Source organism: Terrapene carolina, unplaced genomic scaffold, assembly GCF_002925995.2.
Source record: "Terrapene carolina triunguis isolate 2854851 unplaced genomic scaffold, T_m_triunguis-2.0 Scaffold211, whole genome shotgun sequence".
Lineage (NCBI taxonomy): Eukaryota > Metazoa > Chordata > Testudines > Emydidae > Terrapene > Terrapene triunguis.
Genome location: NW_020664562.1, coordinates 21,532,683 through 21,554,493, shown reverse-complemented (window position 1 = coordinate 21,554,493; position 21,811 = coordinate 21,532,683). Strand labels below are relative to the sequence as shown.

Here is a 21,811-nt window from a genome sequence, read left to right as displayed (position 1 = left end):
TGCAAACATAGCCAATGTCAGTCTGAGCCAGAGGGTGACCATCGTCTAAATGGCAGGACATCCTATCCAGCGAGGGACATGACCAGGTTGGGCTTAATGGAGGAACAGGTCATGGACAGCATATGAACTTCTACCATTTAAACTGTTTAGTGAAATCATTTGTGCAAAGTCCTGTGTGGACATTCTTTTTTCAATTTAAGAGTGGCTTATTTTGGTTTAGCATAGCCTGTAAATTTACTAATGCAAGCTAAACTAATATAAGCCTGGTTTAAACTAGGCTTGTCTAAACACAGTTTTTACCCTGATGTTACTATACAAACTATACAGTGTATGTAACTTTAGAAACCGTTATAGTTAAAGTGAACTGATATAGTTACACTAGTGCAGGGGTCCTCAAAATGGGGGTTGGGACCCCCCCAGGGGGTCACGAGGTTACTACATGGGGGGGGTCACGAGCTGTCAGCCTCCACCCCAAACCCCGCTTTGCCTCCAGCATTTATAATGGTGTTAAATATATAAAAAAGTGTTGTTAATGTATATGGGGGGGTTGCACTCAGAGGCTTGCTGTGTGAAAGGGGTCACCAGTACAAAAGTCTGAGAACCCCTGAACTAGTGCAACTCCCTAGTGCAGATGCATTTAATCTGATATAGAAGTATTTATACTGGTAGGCTTGTTTTGATCCACACTAGGGGGTTGCACTGATTTAACGGTATCGGTTTCTAAATGGATGCAAAAACTGTGTGTAGACGAGGCCTTTTGCACCGGTTTAAGTACCTCAATTTAACATCACATTTTAAAGGGGTGCAACTCGGATAAGCCCTGAAGGGGGCGAGGAGCACGCACGTCTGTACTGGGGTTTTCCTCTGATTTCAGCCAGCCTCTGGTGTCGCTGGCTGCGCCTGTACAATGCAAACCCTTAGGCGACTGTGTGCAAGTGTGAAGCTTGTACCCCAGTGGGCACCTTTCCGGCCCACGCTCGGGCTGCCACCTGCGCAGCTACCTGAACGGGGGACGCGCTCCCCGGGGGCAGGTGTGCGCGCCAGGCGGGGGTGCCACTTGCCCCGGGGCTGGGAGCCGAGCAGCGGCCCTTGCAGGAGGTGAGGCGAGCAGGGGTCCGCCCCGCGCTGGGCTGGAAGCAGGGAGGAGGGGCCGTGCCTCTGCACCGCATCGCCGCCGCGGGAGCCCCAGGCACGGCGCCGCAGCTGGACGCCTGGCAGGCGGGTTGCTCTGAGCGTGGCCCTGCACTTCCTGCACCGCTCCAGGCGGGACCCAGCGCGCGGAGCCCCCTCCCGGCTCGGCATGGCGTGCTGCTGGGGCGAGTACCAGGTAAGACCCCGCTGTCCGGGCGGGAAGGTCGCCCGCCCGTGGCCGGCAGCAGCTGCAGCCCCCTCCCCCCCAACTTCTCCGTGGGACGCACCAAGGGCCTGGGCTGCACTGACCAGCTGCAAGCCCCGCGGAGGAGCGATAGGCTGGTGGCCCCCGCCCGCAGTGAGGAGTTGCTGCCTTTCCCGCCCGGCAGGTAAAGTCCCCCCCCTCCTGCAAGAGCGTCTGTGGCAGAGGCAGGGAGGAGGCTGCGAGCCAGGGGCACCCCCGTCTCGTCCCCTGAGGGGGAGAGTACGGGAGTCCCCTGCCCAACACACTGTCCCGTCTCCGCCGGCTCTGCAGCGGCCCTCGCTCCCCAGGCAGGGAAGGCATTTTCCCCATTCCCCTCCTCGCCCCCTTTTTTTCTGTGCGGGTTCTAGCTCTTGCTAACGGAGATCCCATTTACCTGGAGCCTCGGGGTCTTTGGGTGGCTTCCCCCCGCCCCGTCCCCCCGGAACTCTCACAACTTCTGCTAGTAGTTAGAGATGGGAAAGACCCGTCTACAGCCATGCCAGTCCAGAGTAACTCCATTGACGCTGGAGTGACTGAGATCAAAAGCTGGCCCTAAATTGAGTCCAACCCGTGGCTGGCACAGACTACAGCCCCCCTGATAGAGCTGTGAGTCCAAAAGGCTAAGAAGCAGCAAACTCACCCACTACATCAGGGGGTAAAGTACTTAGAAAAAAGGAGAGAAGGTGCTGGCTTAAAGTTGTTTGACAATTCTTCTTTGCCCAGTATAGTCACATGGAAGCGCCTCTCAGGGTACTCCATGGGCCAGGTCTTGTGCAGGAGTACGTAGTAGTCTCCGGATGTTGGTGTCAGTGGATCACCATCATTTGTCTGGATGTGTCCCATTTTCCCTGCCCTCTAAAGTACTCTCCATTATTTGGAGGACAGTTAGGTTATTTAATATAGTAATATTGTGCAGTACATGTAAAATACATTCACTATTGTTAAGACTACACAAATTACCAAATGTTTGACATTTTGTGCACACTAAGTTACTCTTTCACTGCTTTTCAGATGTTTGAAACTGAGTACTATAACTTTAATTGCACTTAAAAATTATTTTTAATTTTAGGTTTCTGTAGATGGGATTTCTGGACAAAGAGAATGGAGACCTCTAATTTATAGAAAATGCACAGATGTACTCTGGTTGATTTTATTCTTTCTTTTTTGGGCTGGTTTGGTAAGCATGCTATCTGTTGAAAGAGAAATCTTACTTAGAACTACTGTAAGCTTAAAGTGATTCTGAATAATTCAGGTGATCTCACTGCAGAAATTATAGAGCCTTGATCGTGTGTCCAGATAGGAGAACCTTTGTGCCTGCGCAAAGCCACAATGAAATCAGTTTAGCTCCACACACCTGGTCGAAGGGTCTGCTTGCAAGGATCCAATGGAAAGCTCAGCTTCTTGTACTTAGAACAAGCTCTTTGGGGCAGAGTCTGTCTTTTTGTTATTTTTATGTACAGTGTCTAGGACAGTGTGGCCACTAGGCATTACCACAATGCAAATTAATAATCATAGTCTGTTCAATTTTCTAACCTCTTTTAAAAAAATTACAATTAATGCAAAAGAACTCTGCATAAGTCTCTGGCACACTTTATAAACTAAACTGACTTGAGAAGCAGGATGAGTTTTGTATGCCACCTTGTGTTTAATGCACATGTAGATATAAGACATGTCAAACCATGGTGGTATCCAGCAATTTTATTATTTCATTATTCTTATTGCTTACTCTCTGTGATATATTTTATTATTCACATTTGAATTATGATTTCCTTTAGTTTAAAACAGATTTGTGGTGACATCCAGTGTTATTTATTCACACTGGCTTTGTTTCAGGTTGTTTCACAATCTGGAAGTGCACATTATTGGCGCATACATGTTGGCACACCCTCTTGTAATTATTGAATGTTTGCAGCCAGCCATTTATTAGCAGTAATCGTAGATCAGATTCAGTGTGCTGAGCTTTTGTCTTAGTTTGCAATCTCTGTGGAAGCAGTATGGGCCAGCTTAGCAAATAAAGTTCTGTTGGACTTGTAACTTCCATCTGTCAGAATTTTTCATATTTAGAAGTAGGGTCACAAAAGACTACTGCATCTCTTCTGGCTACTTTTTGAGGTAGCTGTCTGATTGCTGGAAGTATATTTACTGTATAAATGAACTGGATCTAAAAATATTTTGTTGTTGTGACGGAGCTGAGATGCACATATACATAGCAACCTTAACTATGAAGTCACTACAATGCCATATTAAGATAAATTAATATATAAAAATTCAGGCATCACAATAGTCAAGTGATATAAATCAGAGGTTCTCAACCATTTTCTTTCTGAAGCCCTGTTTCTCCCCCCCCCCCCCAACATGCTATAAAAACTCCAAGGCTCAGCGAGGGGGAACTTGGGGTTTTGGGCTATAGCCACTGGCGGGGGCGAGGATGAGGACTTGGGGCTTTAGCCCTGTGGGGCACCGTGGCTCCAGGCTTTGGCTGTTGGGGTGGGAGGGGTAGGCTTGGGCATAGGTATAGTTTGACTTCTCATGGGGGGGGGGGGGCATGGCCTGGCAGGGCTTGGGCCAGGTCTGTATGGTGGGCCCTGGGGAGGAGGCGCCACCTCCACCCCCCGACTCACCTTGGCAGGCCACCCAGGCAGTCTGGGTTGGGGGGAGAGTGCAACCAAAAATGTATAATTCAGCTCAGAACATTTGAAAACTGCTCAGGATGCAGGTAGGGGGCATCTAGGAGTGTGTTCAGCAAAGGTTGTAGCTCAGGGAGCAGGTAGCCAGGGGCTTTGTGTGGGCAGGGGTGTAACTCAGGGTACAGGGAGGGGGTAGCTAGGGGCTTTGTGTGGGCAGGGGTGTAGCTCTGGGTACAGGGAGATGGGTAGTTAGGGTCTGTGTGTGTTCAGGGGTGTAGCTCAGGGTGCAGGGAGGGGATAGCTAGGGGCTGTGTGCTGGGAGGGCTCCCCTCCTGTGGTCGCTGCTCCCCGAGGGCTCTGCTGGCCCCAGAGCTGGGTTCATCCACCGGGGCAGGTCTTACTGGCTGCGCAAACAGTCAAAGTGGGCTGGGAGCTGAGGAGCAGCTGCAGCCCCAGGCACCAGCAACAGCAGAAAGAGGAGATGGGAGAGTGGCAGAGTTTTCCACTGCATGGGACCAGCCAGAGAAGCAGCCGCCTCTGACCTGGCCAGGGAGTGGAGCCTTGAATGGGGGGAGAAGTAGTGTGGGGGAGTATGGAGCTGCCCATGGGACTACCTCGCTCTGGCACTTCAGTTTGGGTGGGGCAACGCCTCATATGCTGCCCCAACTCCGCCCATGGACTTGGGGCTTGCGGATCCCCCTGAAACCAGGCTGTGGATCCCTCAGTTGAGAACTGCTGATATAAATCACTAGACTCCGAACAGCTAAGTACAAATCTGATTACTCATATGATTAAAGTAATGAATGCACTTAATTCCTTGCAGGATGAGGCTCAGTTCTGCACAGACTAATTACATTTAAAAAAAACCCAAAACTACTTAAAAGAATATTTAAGTTGAAAGTCAAATGCTCAAAAGTTATGAAATGCCATAAGTAAGGTTGCCTGTGCAACCTTAATTTGGTGTTTTTATGCATATGTATTATGCTACAGTCTTTAATTACATGATCACATACTATTTTTTTTTGCATTGGAGCCCAGCCTCCTTCAGTGAATGGCTAGTTAATCAATATTTCTTTTTTATCCTTCTCATTCAATGTCTGTCCCCAAAAGTTCAGTATTTTCGTTTTTACATCACTTTATATATTCAAGCATAGCTCTAATTGACTTCAGTTGCTGCTGTGAGTGCCCAGAGCTTCTGCAAATCTGGCCACAGGTGTCTCACATTGGGCACCCAGAAAATGAGGAATACACAATTACTGAACACCTGTGTAAAGTTTGATGGACGTGACTTATGCAGCATTATATAGGAACTCTGTTGCAGGCAGGGTTAGAATGCAGTTTTCCAGGATGTTCAGCTTCTTTAAGCACAAGACCATTATTTCTTTTCCTGTAATTCCCTGCCTCATTAACTACACACCTTCCAAGTTCTGGAACAAATGTGGAAGGCAACATACTGTAGGGCCTAAGTCGTTCAAAGGCCTTGCTCTGGCCTTCTAGGCAGCGGTGAATTTCACTCTGAAATATTCATTACAGTGTAAACAATGTTTGAAAATGTTATGCCTGGTTTTTTGAGCATCAGACAAAAATTATGTAGGTTAAACAAGGAATGATCATTGAATGGGGGAGGGAAAAAAGCATAGTATTCTGTGTATCATGACTTCAAAAGAAAAAAATAATATAATGTATATTTTTAATAGATGTTTATAACTGGCTATGCGGTAACAGCTGGAGCTGCAGAAAGACTTGTATTTGGGTATGACAGCTATGGGAATATATGTGGTAGGAAGAACACTTATATTCAAGGTGCACCTCTTTCTGGACAGGATATGACAAATAAAAAGTAAGTATATCAGATTTTTAAATGAATTGAAGACTTGAGATTTGGTCACTTCAGTGCATATAGGCACTTTACTAAGAGATACAAATAAGAGAGTGCAAGAATACTAAACAGTAGCAATTCCTGATCCTGCCTTTGGATTCACGTACCCCAGGAAACTCCACCAAGACGTAATGGTCTGCCCACGTGGGTTGATTGCATGTTTGGGGCCTGTAATCTTATTTAAGATGAGGCAAAAATATAGTGTAAAATGTAGCATGTGCTAGAATCACTTTTTAACTTTTAGCTTCAAAATCCAGGTGTTCCAATTTTGTGTGGAAGAACACATTACCAATTGTCATGTTTTGCACTGTTTTTAAAGATAGTGAGCAGGTTCAAAATGATATGAAAAATAGAAAGCTTGCCTTAAACAATAATTCTCTCCCTCCTTCCTAGACATGTGTTCTTTTTGAATTCGTGCAGTCTGGAAATTAAAAACCTTAAAATCAATTCAATCGCCTTGTGTGTATCTAGCTGTCCTCAAGAGCAACTTAACTCTCTGGAAGACATCCAACATTTTGCAAAGAACAATGGTATGTAGTAAAGAGTATGAATTCCTTAATCTGTGTCTGGAAGAGTTATGCAGTTTTTAATCCTAGAAAATGTACTCCTGTTTGAAATATGTTGCATTGGATATTTACTTCTTTATCATTAATTTATTTGATTAAGTCAATGGAAAGCATGTTCTAATTCATGCTTATTTAAATGTTTTAGTTATCAGAAATTTTATGGATCTCTTGTGTGTATAAAACTGTTGTATGCATTTCTGCACAGGACTGGATTGTTCAGCAGAAAGGTGGCTATTGAGGACAAACTAGTTCAGATTGGAGAGGGAGTTAGTGAACGGATGCCGTTTGTATGCTTGAGAAATCTGCATTGACTTTGAATTGGATCCTTCAAATTCAATTAAAACTATAGCAAAACACTATTATTCCATTGACGTATCAGATCTGTGAGCCCTTTATATGTAATGAGTTTTGTTTTCAGAGCCAAAGTGGAATCATTTTGATTTTATTCTGATACTCTAAATAAGCATAGACAAGTAGCTATTGTGCAAAAGCAGTTACTTCTTTTGCATTGCTTTCCAACATTTAAATATAGTAAGCTAAAATTGATCCCTACCTCAGCGGTACATTACACAGCTTAGACTCCATACTCAAGATACCAGAGAATTGAGACCAAAAATTACCTAGCTTCTACCCAGTGTTATCCATGTATAGAATACAAAGCTGAATGTGGAAGTCTGATATGCTCCTTGGAGAACCCCAGTAGGCACAATTAGGAAACCATTTATATACTTATCCAGAGCATTTTGTAAAAAAGCCCAGTGTTTGAGTTCTCTGGGCACAAGGCAGGGAAGTTCTGATTCTAAATCTGGTTCTTTTTCTTCTTCAAACAATAAACTACATAAACCTGGCCAACACTGCTTGCTGAATAGAGTGTTTGGCATTTGGCAGGCAATGACTAGCGCTCTGAGAATTGTTCTCTTTGATTTTCTTAGATTGGATGGCAAGAATACCTATTTACAATGACTTTTTTTATGTAATTTTGAGATATTTGATTATTATTTGATGCTTTTTTTATGTACTTAAAGACCTGCATACCCCAGTGATGCTCCTTAAATAATCTCAGCATAACTGAATTACAATACATGAAACTCCATCCACATTTAAAGAATTTGCATATCTGTCTTTAGAGAGCTGGCAATATTGCATTTTAATTGGTTTGAGTACATCCAAGCATTGCTTTTTCACTAGCATTATGGTAATGTAGTGTTTTACCAGCAGAGGGCCTGAAGATACTGGACTAAAGTTCTTAGGTCTGAGGCTGGCCGATATTTTATTCCATTCTAAATCATTAAGGGCCCAATAGTGCTTCAGTGTACATTAATAAGGTCTTTGCCATTATCTTAGTGGGAGCAAACAAGACTCTAAATACCTAAATATGGGGGTATTTGTGTGCCTCCAGTCTGGAGGATTGGTGATAGATGATGACAATGAAATGCAGAAGATAAGGCAGAAATAAAGCTGTGCTCGTTTCTCTTAATAAATTCACATAGCTTTGGAATCTAAATTTTAAAGATTCGGTATTAATGAAAATGAGAATTGGAGCTAAATTCAGAGGTGACTCTAGAGCAGGGGTCTCAAACTCAAATGACCACGAGGGCCGCATGAGGACTAGTGCATTGGCCCGAGGGCCGCATCACTGACACCCACCCCTTGCTGCCCCTGGCCCCGCCCCCACTCCACCCCTTCCATGAGGCCCTGCCCCTGCCCCACCTCTTCCCTGCCCCTATTCCAACCCCTTCCCCGAAGTCCTCACCCCAACTCTGCCCCCTCTCTGCCCCCAGGCGGTGCAGGAGGGGTGCGGGGTGCGATGGGGGCTCAGGGCAAGGAGTTGAGGTGCAGGAGGTGTGTAGGGTATGGCAGGGGCTCAGGGCAGGGAATTGGGGTGTGGGGTGCAGGAGGGGTGAGGGGTGCAGTAGGGAGTTGGGGTGCGGGAGGGTGTGGGATGTGGCAGGGGCTCCAGACGGGGGTTAGGGTGCAGGAGGGGTGTGGGGTGTGATGGGGGCTCAGGGCAGGGAGTTGAGGTGCAGGAGGTGTGCAGCAGGGGGCTCAGGGCAGGGAATTGGGGTGCAGGAGGGGTGTGGGGTGCGGCAGGGGGTCGGGGTGCAGGATGCGGCGGGGGCTCAGGGCAGGGAGTTGGGGTGTGGGAGGGTGTGGGATGTGGCAGGGGGCTCTGGACAGGGGGTTGGGGTGTGGGGTGCGGGCTCCGGCCTTACCTAGAGCGACTCCAGGGTGGCAGCACCTCACTGAAGAGAGAGGCTCAGAACTAGGGCAGAAGGGCAGGGGAAGGGCAGCCTGCCCTGGCCCTAGTGCAGAGGGACACTAGGACCTGCCGGCAGCCTGCAGAGCAGAGCGGATTCAAAGTGTGCTGCAGGCTCCAGCCTCCGGGGCAGTGAGGAGGCAGCAAGTGGGTGCCGGGAGACACTCCGGGGGGGCGCGTGGGGGTGGCAGGTGCCCTGAACATTGGGGAGCAGCGCACGGGGAGCTTAACAGGCACAGAAAATAACTCGGGGGGGCGGGGGTGAGGGGAGTTTGGCGGCGACAGGAAGTAACGGGGGGGGGGGGGGCGTGGGGAGCTCCACGGGCCGCAGGGAAGAGCTCCACGGGCCGTGTGTTTGAGACCCCTGCTCTAGAGGGAGCTGAAGTTGGTGTACTGTAATTCCACCATCTTCCCAATCCTCCAACGTGTATATTGCTCCAACTTAAATTCTCCGTAGGCTCCCTTAGACTTACATGTAATAATGTATAATTTACATTCCCACTTGGGAAAGATTGAAGAGCTTACAGTGTAAAGCTCATAAAGATGCAAATTGAAGAGCCACAAAAGGCTTCCTCTAGCATTGCAACAACAACTACAACAAAGAGACTGGGAGCTAGGACAAATACTTGCTTCACCACATTTGTGATCAGAAATGAGTCTGTTTAGATCACCATCAACGCTAACTAAGGCTATGTTTTAGTCACGGGTATTTTGAGTAAAAATCATGGACAGGTCATGGGCAGTAAACAAAAATTCATGGCCAGTGACCTATCCATGACTTGTACTATATACCCCTGACTAAATGGGGGGGGGCGCAGGGGGTGCCGTGGGGGGGAGGAGGGCAACCCGGGGGGACACCACGGATGCTTGGGGGAGGCAGCCCAGGACCCCCGCTAGTGTTGGGGGGAGGGGTTGGTAGGGCTGGCAGGCTCCCTACCCAACTCCTCACGGGCTCTCCGAAAGTGACGACATGTCCCTCCCTCCCTCTCAGTTCTGCACGCTGCCCCCGCCCCAAGCGCTGGCTCCACAGCTCCCATTGGCCGGGAACCTCACGCGGAGCTGGCCGAACCCTCCTCCCCCTGCGCAGAGCTGGCCGAACCCCCTCTCCCTTACTCCTCCCACCCTGCGTGGAGCTGGCTGAACCCCCTCTCCCTTCCCCCAACCCTCCCCGCACAGAGCTGGCCTGAGCCCTCTTTCCCTTCCTCCCCCACCCCCTGCGTGGAACTGGCCAAACCCCCTTCCCAGGGGAGGGGCGGGGCAGCTGTCCCAACCCTAGCCGCTGCTCCGGTGGGCTGGGAGCCAGTGCTCCAGCAAGTCCAGGCCAGTCAGCTGTTGGGTGGCCCCAGGAGCTGACCGCCAGCTGGCTGTTCCCGGAGCTGCTGTTCTGGGACTGGCTGGTGCTCCAGCAGCCCCAGAGCTTACCGCGGCTGCTGTTCCTTTGTCCCCAGGGCTGGCCACTGGCCAGCTGTTCTGGGGTCTGCTGCTCCGGCCCTGCCCCAGAAGAAGTCATGGAGGTCCTGGAAAGTCATGGAGTTCATGATCTTTATGACCTCCGTGACAGAATTGTATCCTTAGTTGTGATATATTCCCCAAAATTGGCATGTAATATATCATCATTAATATTCCTGTGTAACTTATGTGTGGGGTGTGTACAAAGAGTTATAAATATGCACTAGAAATATGTTCTTAAAATGTGTTTGGCAAGCAATACATAAGCACAGTCTGCCTTAGACAAAAGACTGTGTCATTTCCTTATCTGACCAGCCTGGTCGTCAGGCAGACAGTGAAGGTACATTTACATGCAAGGTAAAAAAAAGGTGTCAAATTAGCAAGTGGGGGAGGTAGCCTCTTAACAATAAAGACAGGGGTTCTGAACCTCAAATGATAAGCAATTGAATCAACTGATTGTGTACAATATTACTATATTCTAAAATTGTATCGAATAAGGTTTTTTTATGAAAGCCAGTGACACTCTGGTGATTAATATCATTGTGAAATGTATGTATTAACACCCTAGGAGGAATCATGGATACTCACTGATATTATGCTTTAAAGTCTGTGATCAAACACAGGGAGAAACAGGTTTTCTTCCAGACGGGAGGAAAGGCAGCTATCTACCTGTCTCCAATGTAAATTAAGCAGTGTGGAGTCAAAACAATGGAAGCCCCATTTAAATACAAATTAACATGAGGATAGAAAATCCAGAAGAAGGGAAGAACAGCAGGAAGCCTTCTAGGCTCTTGAGGCAGACACAGTGAACTTTGTGGTGATATAAGGAGGGCAAAAAGATACGTGAGTTGTCCATCACTTTGGGGACTCAAGGGGCGAGAGCTGGATCCTTCAGCCAAAGGGGTTGAAGTCTCTGGGAACTGAGTTTGGTGAGAAACCTGCTTAGGCAAAGATTGTAACTTGCTTGTAAGACTAAAACAGTTCTCAGCATATTTTTACTTTTGTTTGTTTGTAGCCTTTTATGTCTTTATTCCTTATACTGGATATCACTTATCCTATACCTTTTTTAAAATAAACTTGTTTTATTTTTACTATAAACCAATTGAGGGCTGTGACTGAAATTAGTGTGTTTGTCAAACCCCAATTAAATTAGTGAGCTGCATTTTCTCTTTGAAGGAGCAAAGAACTTATTAAGTTCTGTGAGTGTTCCAGGAGAGGGCTGCATGCTGCAGGGAGACATCTCTGGGGAACTTGGGAGTTGGGGTTCACTGTTTGTTATTTGTAGGGCAAGGTTTGGGCTGGCAGAGCCCTGAAGAGTTTGCTGCCAAGGCACACAAGCTGGTGTGTCAGGGAGTTGTCATACTGCTTAGCAGCAGCAAAATTCTCACTTGCTGAGTCAGAGAGGGTAAATCAGTTCTGGGCCCTCAGCAGATTGGCAGATGATTTTGGGGAAATTCAGGACAGGGAAGGTATTAAGGTTATTCTACAAATAGTAACTGGGCGGTGGAAGCCAGGGTGTGACCTGCATGCTTGTGTGCAGGCTGTTGGTGTCAAGGCTGTGAACCACAGAAGCATAGTTTTGAAAGCACCCAGAGGTGCAGGTGGTGACACAACCCCTTACTGGTCTGAGTTGAACTCCAAAATGTCACACCCTCATCAGAGTTAATCATTGTCAGTGTGTAAGACCTGATCGGTGAAGCGTAACATTCACCTCTTGGGGCAGTCAGAGTTCCCAGTCCGTTGTTCATACTGACGGATAGGTTGCCCAAACAAGAGACACAATTCCTTCTGATTGCAAAGCCAACTCCTGTGTTGTGGGGCTCATTTTGTGGATGTCCCTTCCAGAAGAAAGTATACCTAGCATGCTCCTCAGCCAGTTGACCCTCTTCAGCAAGTCACATCTCTCTCAGAGCTGCAATGTGGATACAATATCTTTCAAGATCTTGAGCAACTGAAGCAGTCCACCGGGCAGGACCATTAGTTTGGTTTGGACAGTTAAGGGGTGTACGAACAGTCCACCTTGCAACATTGAAAGAAAGGAAACTTTTCAAGGCTTGTTTGAATTTTGACTGCGTGATGGGATGCCCTCTGGCTTCAGTGGGCCGTTCACGATGAGCAATTTTCAGGAGAACTTTTCTAGCACCCTCCTTTGATTGAGGTCAGCTGTGCTATTCCTGATTAGAGCAGCTGAGTCAATCAAGATGCTGCTGGACTATAGTATTACCCCAAGTCAACGCAGAGTCTTGACCTGCCCACGTGCAGGTTCACAACTATGACTCCCAGCGATGTCCATCACCTCTCACTTTCACCATTCCCCTATCACTCTGGGACTTATTAAACTGTCAAAGGCTGTGCCAGAAATTGTGCAAAGTGGAGGAGCATTTGCATACCAACTCACATACTCTCTCGATCAACAAGACCATTTCCAGTGGCAAAGTAAATCGAGACAACTGAAGGACTTGCTAGTTGCATGTTTATTTTCAGAGTGTCCTTCTCTTAAATCAGTTGCCCAATTTCCCAGGCTAACAAGCTTGATCTGCCCAGCAAATGGGTATAAGTAAGTCTAATTTACACCAGGTTACACATAATCTCTGAATTTGGCCCTAATGGGAGGCTTCTCGAGGTATGAGAAATCATCTGAGTTTAGAGAAATTTGGATTTTTCCAGTGTTTGTTAGTTGTCCTTGCATCTCCTAAAAGAAGTTACAACAATGTAGTGATAAAAGTAGGAAAAACTGAAAACATTACTCTCTCTAGAGAACGGATAGGGGTTTGATCTTGATTCATGAAAGTGTTATCTGGACTGTTTAAGATTTTAATCTGTCTCCTAAACAGACCAATGTTTAACATCATGGGTTTTTTTTTTTTTAAATTTAAATACAGAATTATTGAGGAAAAACACTAGTTTTGCTAATTAATATTTATTATGCTGCACAAAATCTTCAAAACAACAATTGATTTGAGCAGCCATGCAATTAAGTGCTATTTATAGAGATTTTTAGTATTTTTAAGAAGTGTGTTTTCTGCCCAGAAATGGATGTGAACTAATAACAAGTTACCATTTGTGGGGTTTTTATTCTCTTAGGTTCTTGCCTTTGTATTTATAACTTGAACATTTCCAGTTACACGCTAAATCCAAAGGCGGCTGAGCTGTGTCCCACACTGCCAGTTCCACCAAGGTAAGAATTACTGTGTGCTTTACTGCACTGTTTATTCGAGACAACTTTTCAAAGACTGTCCTTCCCATTTCGTCTTTGACTTGATGCATAACAATCAGAATTATTTTACTTTAATATCTTTGATTTTATATTTTTGAATTCTCATGTTTACACACACACACACACACACACACACACAGTTCATACCCCTGTTCAACAGAGATAGTTAAGCATGTGCTCAAGTGAAGTCCCATTGCCTCCTGAAGGCACAGAGCTGGACTCTTTATGCTTCCCTACTCCGCTGCCCAAAGGAAAGTGAAGAAAAGACCTTTCAGAGGTGAAACATAAAATGAATTGAAAAGAGGGCACCTCACACTTATTTCTTTGACCATCTGTATTTTCTCTCTGCAGCGTGAAATCCTTGAGAACAGTCTCTTTATGTATGTGATATTTCCTCATAAAAGCAAAACTGGTTGAATCAGTTTCCCTAGTAATAGTCACCATTTACTTGTTAATTAGGGAGGCGTACTATGCTGATGGAGTGCCAAGACTAGAAGGATAATACATTTAAGACACTTGGCTAACAATGCCAAATAACATTATTTTTATATGTAAATAGTCGACTGGGCTACCTGTTTTCTCAAGCTGGTCAGTCCTAGCTTAATACACCCTTAAGAATGTTGGAATATCTTAAACACCATGAAAAATTTGTGTGTGTATTAAGAATACCTACAATGAATAATAATATTGATATAGCCTACAGCCGTACTAACTTGTGCTTTGATCCCATCCGTTCTTGCAAATTAAGCAAGTCAAGCCCAGTTCATATTTGAATAGGAGCCCAAAAAGGAGCAGAAACACTGTTGGTGTTCAGTAGATGGCACTCTTCCTGAGTCAATAGTGAACCAATACCTCACATGGAGGCACTATGCTGATAGAAGTGCTGTCTTTCAGATGAAATATAACTGACCTGCTGACTATTTGTGGCCATGAAAGATCTTGTGTCTCTTTTCCTAAGAGTAGGGGTATTAACACAATGTCCTGGGAAAATTCCAATTTGGCTGAATATGTTCTGCCTTCCTAAATCTCTCCTGCTGTTTTAATCAGATAGAGATACACCTCTACCTCGATATAACGCTGTCCTCGGGAGCCAAAAAATCTTACTGCGTTATAGGTGAAACCGCGTTATATTGAACTTGCTTTGATCCACCGGAGTGCACAGCCCCGCCCCCCCCGGAGCACTGCTTTACCGCGTTATATCCGAATTCGTGTTATATCGTGTCACATTATATCGAGGTAGAGGTGTACTCACTTTCTGTTATAAACTGCTGTGCAGTATTGCTGTGCATTGTTGAATTGGCTGTGCTATTTTATCCCAGAAGTGGCTACAGTTTAGTGGGTAGGAAGAAATGATCTCTGTATATTGGCTTAAGTTCTGAAAAGTGTTTTGAGACAATCTGAAATAGTTCAGGGGAACCCTAAAGTTCAGTCTAAATATTCCAAATTCAGCATAAACTGCTTACTTTAATTTGGAACTGTTTCTTTATTTTGGTGGCAGTGTTAATATATTTAATTTTTACTAAAAAGCAAGCAAACATAATAGTACGTATAAACAAAACAAGGGAACTTGATTGGGAGTTGCACTTGTTTTGGAACTGCGGGATTGATCCCTGAATGTATCTGAAACCTTACTCTCCAGTAATCAATCTTTTTCTCCCACCTCTGTTTTTTTTTAACTTTCCAGCAAATCCTTTCCATTGTTTAATCGATGTGTTCCACAAAATCCTGAGTGCTATTCGCAGTTTGCATCCATCTTGATAAATGTGGTTAACGAAGTTGATGTTTTTCATCGTATTCTGAGTGGAATAATGGCAGGAAGAGATACTGTAATAGGACTGAGTGTCCTTGCACTAGGTAAAGTTATGAATAGAAGATGGATTTTAAAAAAAATGTTAAAATAGTCTCATGTTTCAAATCTTTGTAGAGAGAATAATGCAATTTTTAAAAATATTGAATCTTGATATTTGCTGCATAGATAAGTTTGTTCTGTATGTTAAGAGAGAGAACTGCTGTTTGCTTTCACAAGACATTTAATAGACTAAAGAAATTCCGATGTATAGAAACCAGACTGGAAACTTACTCTGTATCACTTGTTTGTTTTTTGTCTGACTCCATTAAAAACTTTAGGTGAAAAAGTTATAAAATCAGAATTTATCCTAGCATGAGGTATGTTTTAATGTTATTAAATGATACTAATGATAATGATACTATTTCCTCTTTTCTTGCCATTGAGGTCTTAGAAACTAGTTTCTTCTTTGAGTGATTGCAGACCTGTATTTCCCTTGAGCGTGCATGTGCCGAGTACATAAAAGCCAGAGAACCTTACCTAGCAGTACCTATAGGGATGGCACTGGTGCCTTCTGGCCATTAGCTCCTTCCCAAGCTGTTTAAGAGCACTCTGACCTTTCTCAGTTCCTTCACCAAACATTAAGAATTGAGACTCAGATGCAGAGGGGATGGAGGGTGGGTCATGGAATACACTTCTGCACCTACATCTTGAAGAACAACACTTATCTGTACTGTAACTAACAGTCTTTTCTTCGAGTGCTAAGTCATCCCATTGAGGAATCACTTCCTGCACTGGTGGGAAGAGACAAGTGATCCTTTCAGAAATCTGACTACCATGGAGTTTGAGAAGACTTTGATTTGCCTTGGATGGAGGATGAAATGCCAGAGGACTGGAGGTGCAACAATTACTCCAGAATGTCCTGAATGCAGGATTGTATTGGTAGAATCCTGCAGCCTAGGGACCAAATTGAAAAACGTTTCCATTTAGCCAGATAGGTGGCCCTTAGGTAGAATCTGTTGAACAGCTTCAGAGCAGCGCTCCTGTTCCTTGTCTAGCCATGCAGCATTCATTCTGTGAGGTGCAGGCTGTTCAGTACTGGGTGCGAAATCTGACTGATACTGAATCAGTAGATTGGGACCATAGGGATGAACAGAGAGACTGAGGAGATAGCCCTTACGCTAGCACCGCCCCATCAGTGTACTGCTAGGCAAAGTTCTCCGGCTTTGGTGCGCTCAGCATGGACCCCTGAGTGGAATATACATGTGCACTCGCACCTTGAAGAGCAATAGCTACAGTACAGGAAGGTAACCATCTTATTCATGTAAACTGAAAATGTTTGATACGCTTATAAATATTAAAGTAATTAAGCTAGTTATTAATAGGTAACAGTAATTTTACATTTTCAGTATTAAAAAATCAGTTTGATAGCTTTGATTTCGTGAGTAAGTTGAAATTAACAAAAACTAGCTTTAGGATGAGAGAATAGGATGGATTTACCCTCTGGAGAGAATGGACTTCAGAAGGCAAGGGTTATACCAGTATTGAATTTACCTTAAGAACCTGACTATTCTACATAATTACTAATTCTGGTCATTTTAGGCTCTGATTTTGGAACATTTCTGGTCAAAACAGAATCTCTTCAGTTTTAAAGCCTATTGGTCTCTGCTTTTGAGATCAGTGTTTACAAATAAAAAATCTGGACTGTAGAAAAACCTAAATTTTCCATGTAAAATAATTAGTTTGATTAAATAGATCATAACAGTCATCTGAAGTTAACTCTTTCTATATATATTTTTTTTTAATTTTCCAGCCTTCTCTTTAATAATGGTTTTAACCTTCAGATTCATCACCACACTTCTGGTCCATATTTTCATTACACTAGTTGTGTTCGGATTGTTATGTAAGTATATTTATTTATAATGGATGTTTAAGTAACCCATTGTTTCACCAAATTGAAGGAAAAACATAAAGGAAAAAACAGCAAACCTGTTTCTCCTTGGCTATCCTTCAGTAAGCTAAATTGGGTCTCAATCCTGCAATCAGATCCATGCTGGACCCTTTCTCTGTGTGGATGAAAAGGTCTGGCTATGCAGGTCTAGCTGTAGGATCAGGGTGTTGAGAGGTTTGTTTTGTTTTAATTATTTATAGATGTCTGCAGATTGAATTTCTTTTGACAAATGATTTGAGTATGAGCAGTGTTAACGTTTCCAACAAAGTTTAAATAGAGAATTGAACAATGCATCCTTTATAAAGAGAGAACTATTAAGAATGATCAAAGCCTGAAATGTGAGCTATCTTATAAGTTATGTTTATCTCTTGCAATGATGCTGTAACTTCAAAGCTGCAAGAAAACCAGACTTAATTTTGGCTTTGACCTCAAAATAGCAAACTAGCCACACAGTTTTATTCTGTGAGCACAGATATGTGCATTTACACCTAATGTTTCTCACTCTTTGCTACACTACTCCATTCTTCAGTTAATCTGTAATTCAAGAGGAGAAGGTAACAGAGCCATAACATCTACAAATTAGCTTGCCAGTCACTTGTGAAGCACTGTCTGCACCTTCATGGATTTGTGTTTTGTTCTAGTTGTCTCCGGTGTTCTGTGGTGGCTCTACTATGACTACACTAATGACCCAAGCATAGAACTGGAAACTGAAAAAGAAAATGTAAAATTTTTACTTGGATTTGCTATTATATCTACCATGATTACGGTGAGAAATTTTACAGAATGATCGTTAGGGAGCTTAATGTTAGAGATGGTAATCTGAAACCTTGAAATAAAACTATATTACAGCAATGTGAGTGCACATGCTCCCTCCTTTATTTACCCTTGACATTGAAAAGGGGAAACTCCATTGTAGAGCGTAACTGAGGCGGTGTGGTGATGTTTCAACCATGACATGATCAGTTTATCTCTTTGTGGATTGCCCTCTAGTGCATTCTGCTTTCCATTTGCAGCCAAATAAGATCTGTTTATAATTATTTAATCCTTTTCTTACATTTTATGGTGACATTCACCTGTATTATGTAGAGTCTGCAAGAGGCTCTCCACAAACTTAAATCCTGTGCTAGGGCTATAGGATGATGCCAGCAGAGCAGCTTGTGTTGGAGGACTTTTGCCCTGGGCACACTGCTGCAGTGTGGGTCTATAGGCCATCCTCAGTTAAGCTAATGGGGTTGAGTGAGCAGAGAGACACTGGATCCATGGAAATGTGAATCCTGTGGACCCAACGTACCTTGTACGTGGCACAAAGGGGCAACAGCCATTGCAGAAGGGGGAGGGATAGCTCAGTGTTTTGAGTATTGGCCTACTAAACCCATGGTTGTGAGTTCAATCCTTGAGGGGGCCACTTAGGGATCTGGGGCAAAATCAGTACTTGGTCCTGCTAGTGAAGGCAGGGGGCTGGACTCATATGACCTTTCAGGGTCCCTTCCAGTTCTATGAGATAGGTATATCTCCATAAAGGTCAGTACTGCAGTTTAGTTTGCTGGCCACAAGCTGTAGTACTGAATTTTTGCCTTCCTGTCATCCACCTCCTGTTCACCACACAACCTTATTACTATGGCTTTATGCTGTTGAAATGAATGTTTCACCTTATTTAGCATCGTACCCCAGTATGAATGTGTGAACAGTTCATGTATTGTTGGGAAATGAGTCAGTTACATTAATATTTTTTTAAAAGAAAATGTGGTTGCACACAATGGACAGTCTGTATTGTGTTAAAGTGACTAATATATAAATGAGATATCCTATCTCATAGAACTGGAAGGGACCTTGAAAGGTCATCAAGTCCAGCCCCTTGCCTTCACTAGCAGATACAAGTACTGATTTTGCCCCAGATCCCTAAGTGGCCCCCTCAAGGATTGAACTCACAACCCTGGGTTTAAGCAGGCTAATGCTCAAACCACTGAGCTATCCTCCCCACAACTATAATTGTGATACACACTAGAGATTGCTTGCATATTCTCTGTACATTATCAGACAGTGGGCTCTGCACCTCTTCTCTTCCTAAATAAAAGAATAAGAAAAGGTTTCTTTGTATGCAGATTTGTTCAGGTGCAATGCCTTTGCCATTTGTAGAATTCCAAATACATCATCTGCTCCCAGTGGCTCTTCTGAGAGCATCTGGCATCTTTGTAAAGCAGGCTAGAAAAGTGGTGAAGCAGCTTCTGTTGTGAATGTTTGTTGTTTTGTAGTTTCCAGTGTGCTATGTCTTTTAGGTGGTGGTTGCAGTTCAGTGTTAAAGATTTAGTGCATAATAGTTTTATGAAAAAACATGTTCTGCTGTGGTTCCTTTGTGAAATCGGTACCACGCTCCCCCTACAAAATTTGACAACTTCTGATAATTTAAGAAAGAAATTCCTAGTTTACTATTTTTCTGATTTGTTTTTCATCTCTTTTAATAGATGGTTCTACTTTCCCTCATATTTGTACTAAGGAAGAGGATTCAGCTGACTGTACAGCTCTTTTGGGTTGCTAATAAAATAATTAGCAGGGTCCCTTCCCTACTGTTCCAGCCACTATGGACCTTTTTGATTCTCATTTTCTTCTGGGTGTTCTGGGTTGCTGTGCTACTTAGCTTAGGAACTGCAGGTAAGTAGTTGTATTTTATCATGGTCATGGGTGTACACTATCTTGTTTTAAACTTTGGTGTTTAAACTCAGAACCTGTTGGTGTTAGTGTACAAGGTGTAATATATGTTGTAATATATCTACGTTATGATCTTATTTTCTGTTTACTTCACCTTTGCATTTCTAGGAGTACTGCAAAAGTAGCTACAGTTTTGTGAGGCAAAGATAGTACAGCATGTACATCTGTGCACTCTCACAGAGACTTTACTTTAGTTCTTTCTTGTTTAGTTCTCATAATATAAAATGTCATTCCAGATCCAAACTATGTAGTTGCTTTTTGTAAATGGGGAGCATAACAGAAAGGGGGAGTGCTTTGATTTAGTACAGCGGTTGTGAAATTAATGTTATTCTACTATGGGAACAACAGGAAAGTGCCTTCCCTCCTGTGAGAGATGTAAAATTATTCTGAATATCTCTTCCCAGCATTTGATGGAAAGCTCCGCAGGTTTGTGGAGAGATTCTCTCTTTCTCCCTTTCTTCCTCTTCCATCCCCAACTGTTAAGGTATTTCAGAAGCACTTGGTTGAAGCATTTGTCTGGCGGGTGACTTGCTGTTTCTCCAAAGTTGTTAGGCACAATGGCACCAAATTTTCAGCCCCCGTAGCCTCTTCATGAATCTTTCCTGCCTAACTGAACATCAGTTCTTGTGGGACAGATTTACTTTGCTTTGAGATGTCATGGATGCTTCTTCAAAACACTTTTCTTAGCCTGTAATTTTTGCCCCTTATTGGTGCTGGTCACATGTGGCCTGGGAATGCCAGGTGCTGCACTATGTGGTTGTTACTGAAAGGGAAGCACACTTTTCAGAATCACGAACCGTCAGTGCAGGGTATAGCTCAGGAGGCCATTGGAGCTTTAGTTAGTGGGTTGCTTTCATCTGGTTAAGGCCTCTTATTAATTTGGATAAAGGTTATGCCTTAAAGCTGTAAGGGTGTAACTGCTCATTTTTAGGTAGTATAGGAGTGCTTTTCATGCAGTTTTTGAACAGCTCTGTTTGGTCAGAGGTTAGATCTAAGTACAAGGTATTAGTCACATAAACTACAGTAACTCCAGTAAAGCTGGTAGCAGTTCGGTAGAATGAATCCGAATGCACTAAATTGGAAATACTAATTGCCAGGAATGCTAGAGGAAACAACACAAACATTCTTCATTTAAGCAGAGCTGACTATGAGAGAATGCACAAAAACCCAAAGGAATCTTCACTGTAATTCTCCAATGCAACAAAACACTGTGTGTGAAGTTTGTCCTTGTTAAATCTAAATTCGGAAAATGCCAAGTGAGTCCAACGTGTTCAAAAAGGTTATTAGTCTCTTAGGGATACAAAAGAGAGTTAGAGGTTATAAATATTCTGGGTAGTGTAACAGAATCAATTTGAGTGCAAGATGATATAGTTGGGTGTTTCCTGAGTATTGCTGTATATTTCATTAAGAGTTTTTCAATCCTGTGCCTGGGTTGTCTTTAGCAGATGTGTCAATAGTTGTAATTTTCAGCCATTTAGCCAGTTAAAGTATTAATATTTATAGTGAGAATGACCATGTTACTTCAAACAGAACAAACTAAAGTGACAATATGAGTGTTAAAGGAGGTGTTAGAATAGATACAGAAATATCAACCCATGTGTTCATTTGTTTTCCTAATTGCAAGTGAGCTTTTATGAGCTTTAATTCTGCCTCTAATCAGGTTAGGGCATTAGCGTACATCAAAGTTAAACAGTGGCTATTGTTAATAATTCAAGTGATACTTGTTTGTTATTACCAGTTGAGTAAAAGAAAACTGTAGTAACACCCATAATCCACTAGATGCCATTAATGTAGTTTGAAAAACTCTGTTGAGTAACTTATTTTCATTCTTCTTCAAGTGCTTGCTCATGTCAATTCTATTCTAGGTGTGTGCGTGCCCATGTGCGCGGTCTTCGGAGATTTTTACCTTAGCAGTATCCGGCAGTGGCGCCCTCTTGAATGCCATGCACATGCGCCGGTATATCAGGTACCGCCGACCCTACGCCCTCTCAGTTCCTT

General features: G+C 43.7%; 1 protein-coding gene across 1 annotated transcript in view; it reads left to right on the top strand.

The window, feature by feature from the left end:
* Positions 1-1,209: 1,209 nt before the first annotated feature.
* Positions 1,210-21,811, top strand: part of LOC113407356 (choline transporter-like protein 3) — a 61,729-nt gene continuing 41,127 nt past the window's right edge. The window contains exons 1-9 of the mRNA XM_029912381.1: positions 1,210-1,327; positions 2,445-2,552; positions 5,700-5,842; positions 6,275-6,411; positions 13,238-13,331; positions 15,055-15,224; positions 16,970-17,059; positions 17,749-17,873; positions 19,570-19,756. Of these exons, the coding sequence (XP_029768241.1) occupies positions 1,301-1,327; positions 2,445-2,552; positions 5,700-5,842; positions 6,275-6,411; positions 13,238-13,331; positions 15,055-15,224; positions 16,970-17,059; positions 17,749-17,873; positions 19,570-19,756 (1,081 nt within the window). The 5' untranslated portion in view covers positions 1,210-1,300. The remainder of the gene's footprint in view (positions 1,328-2,444; positions 2,553-5,699; positions 5,843-6,274; positions 6,412-13,237; positions 13,332-15,054; positions 15,225-16,969; positions 17,060-17,748; positions 17,874-19,569; positions 19,757-21,811) is intronic.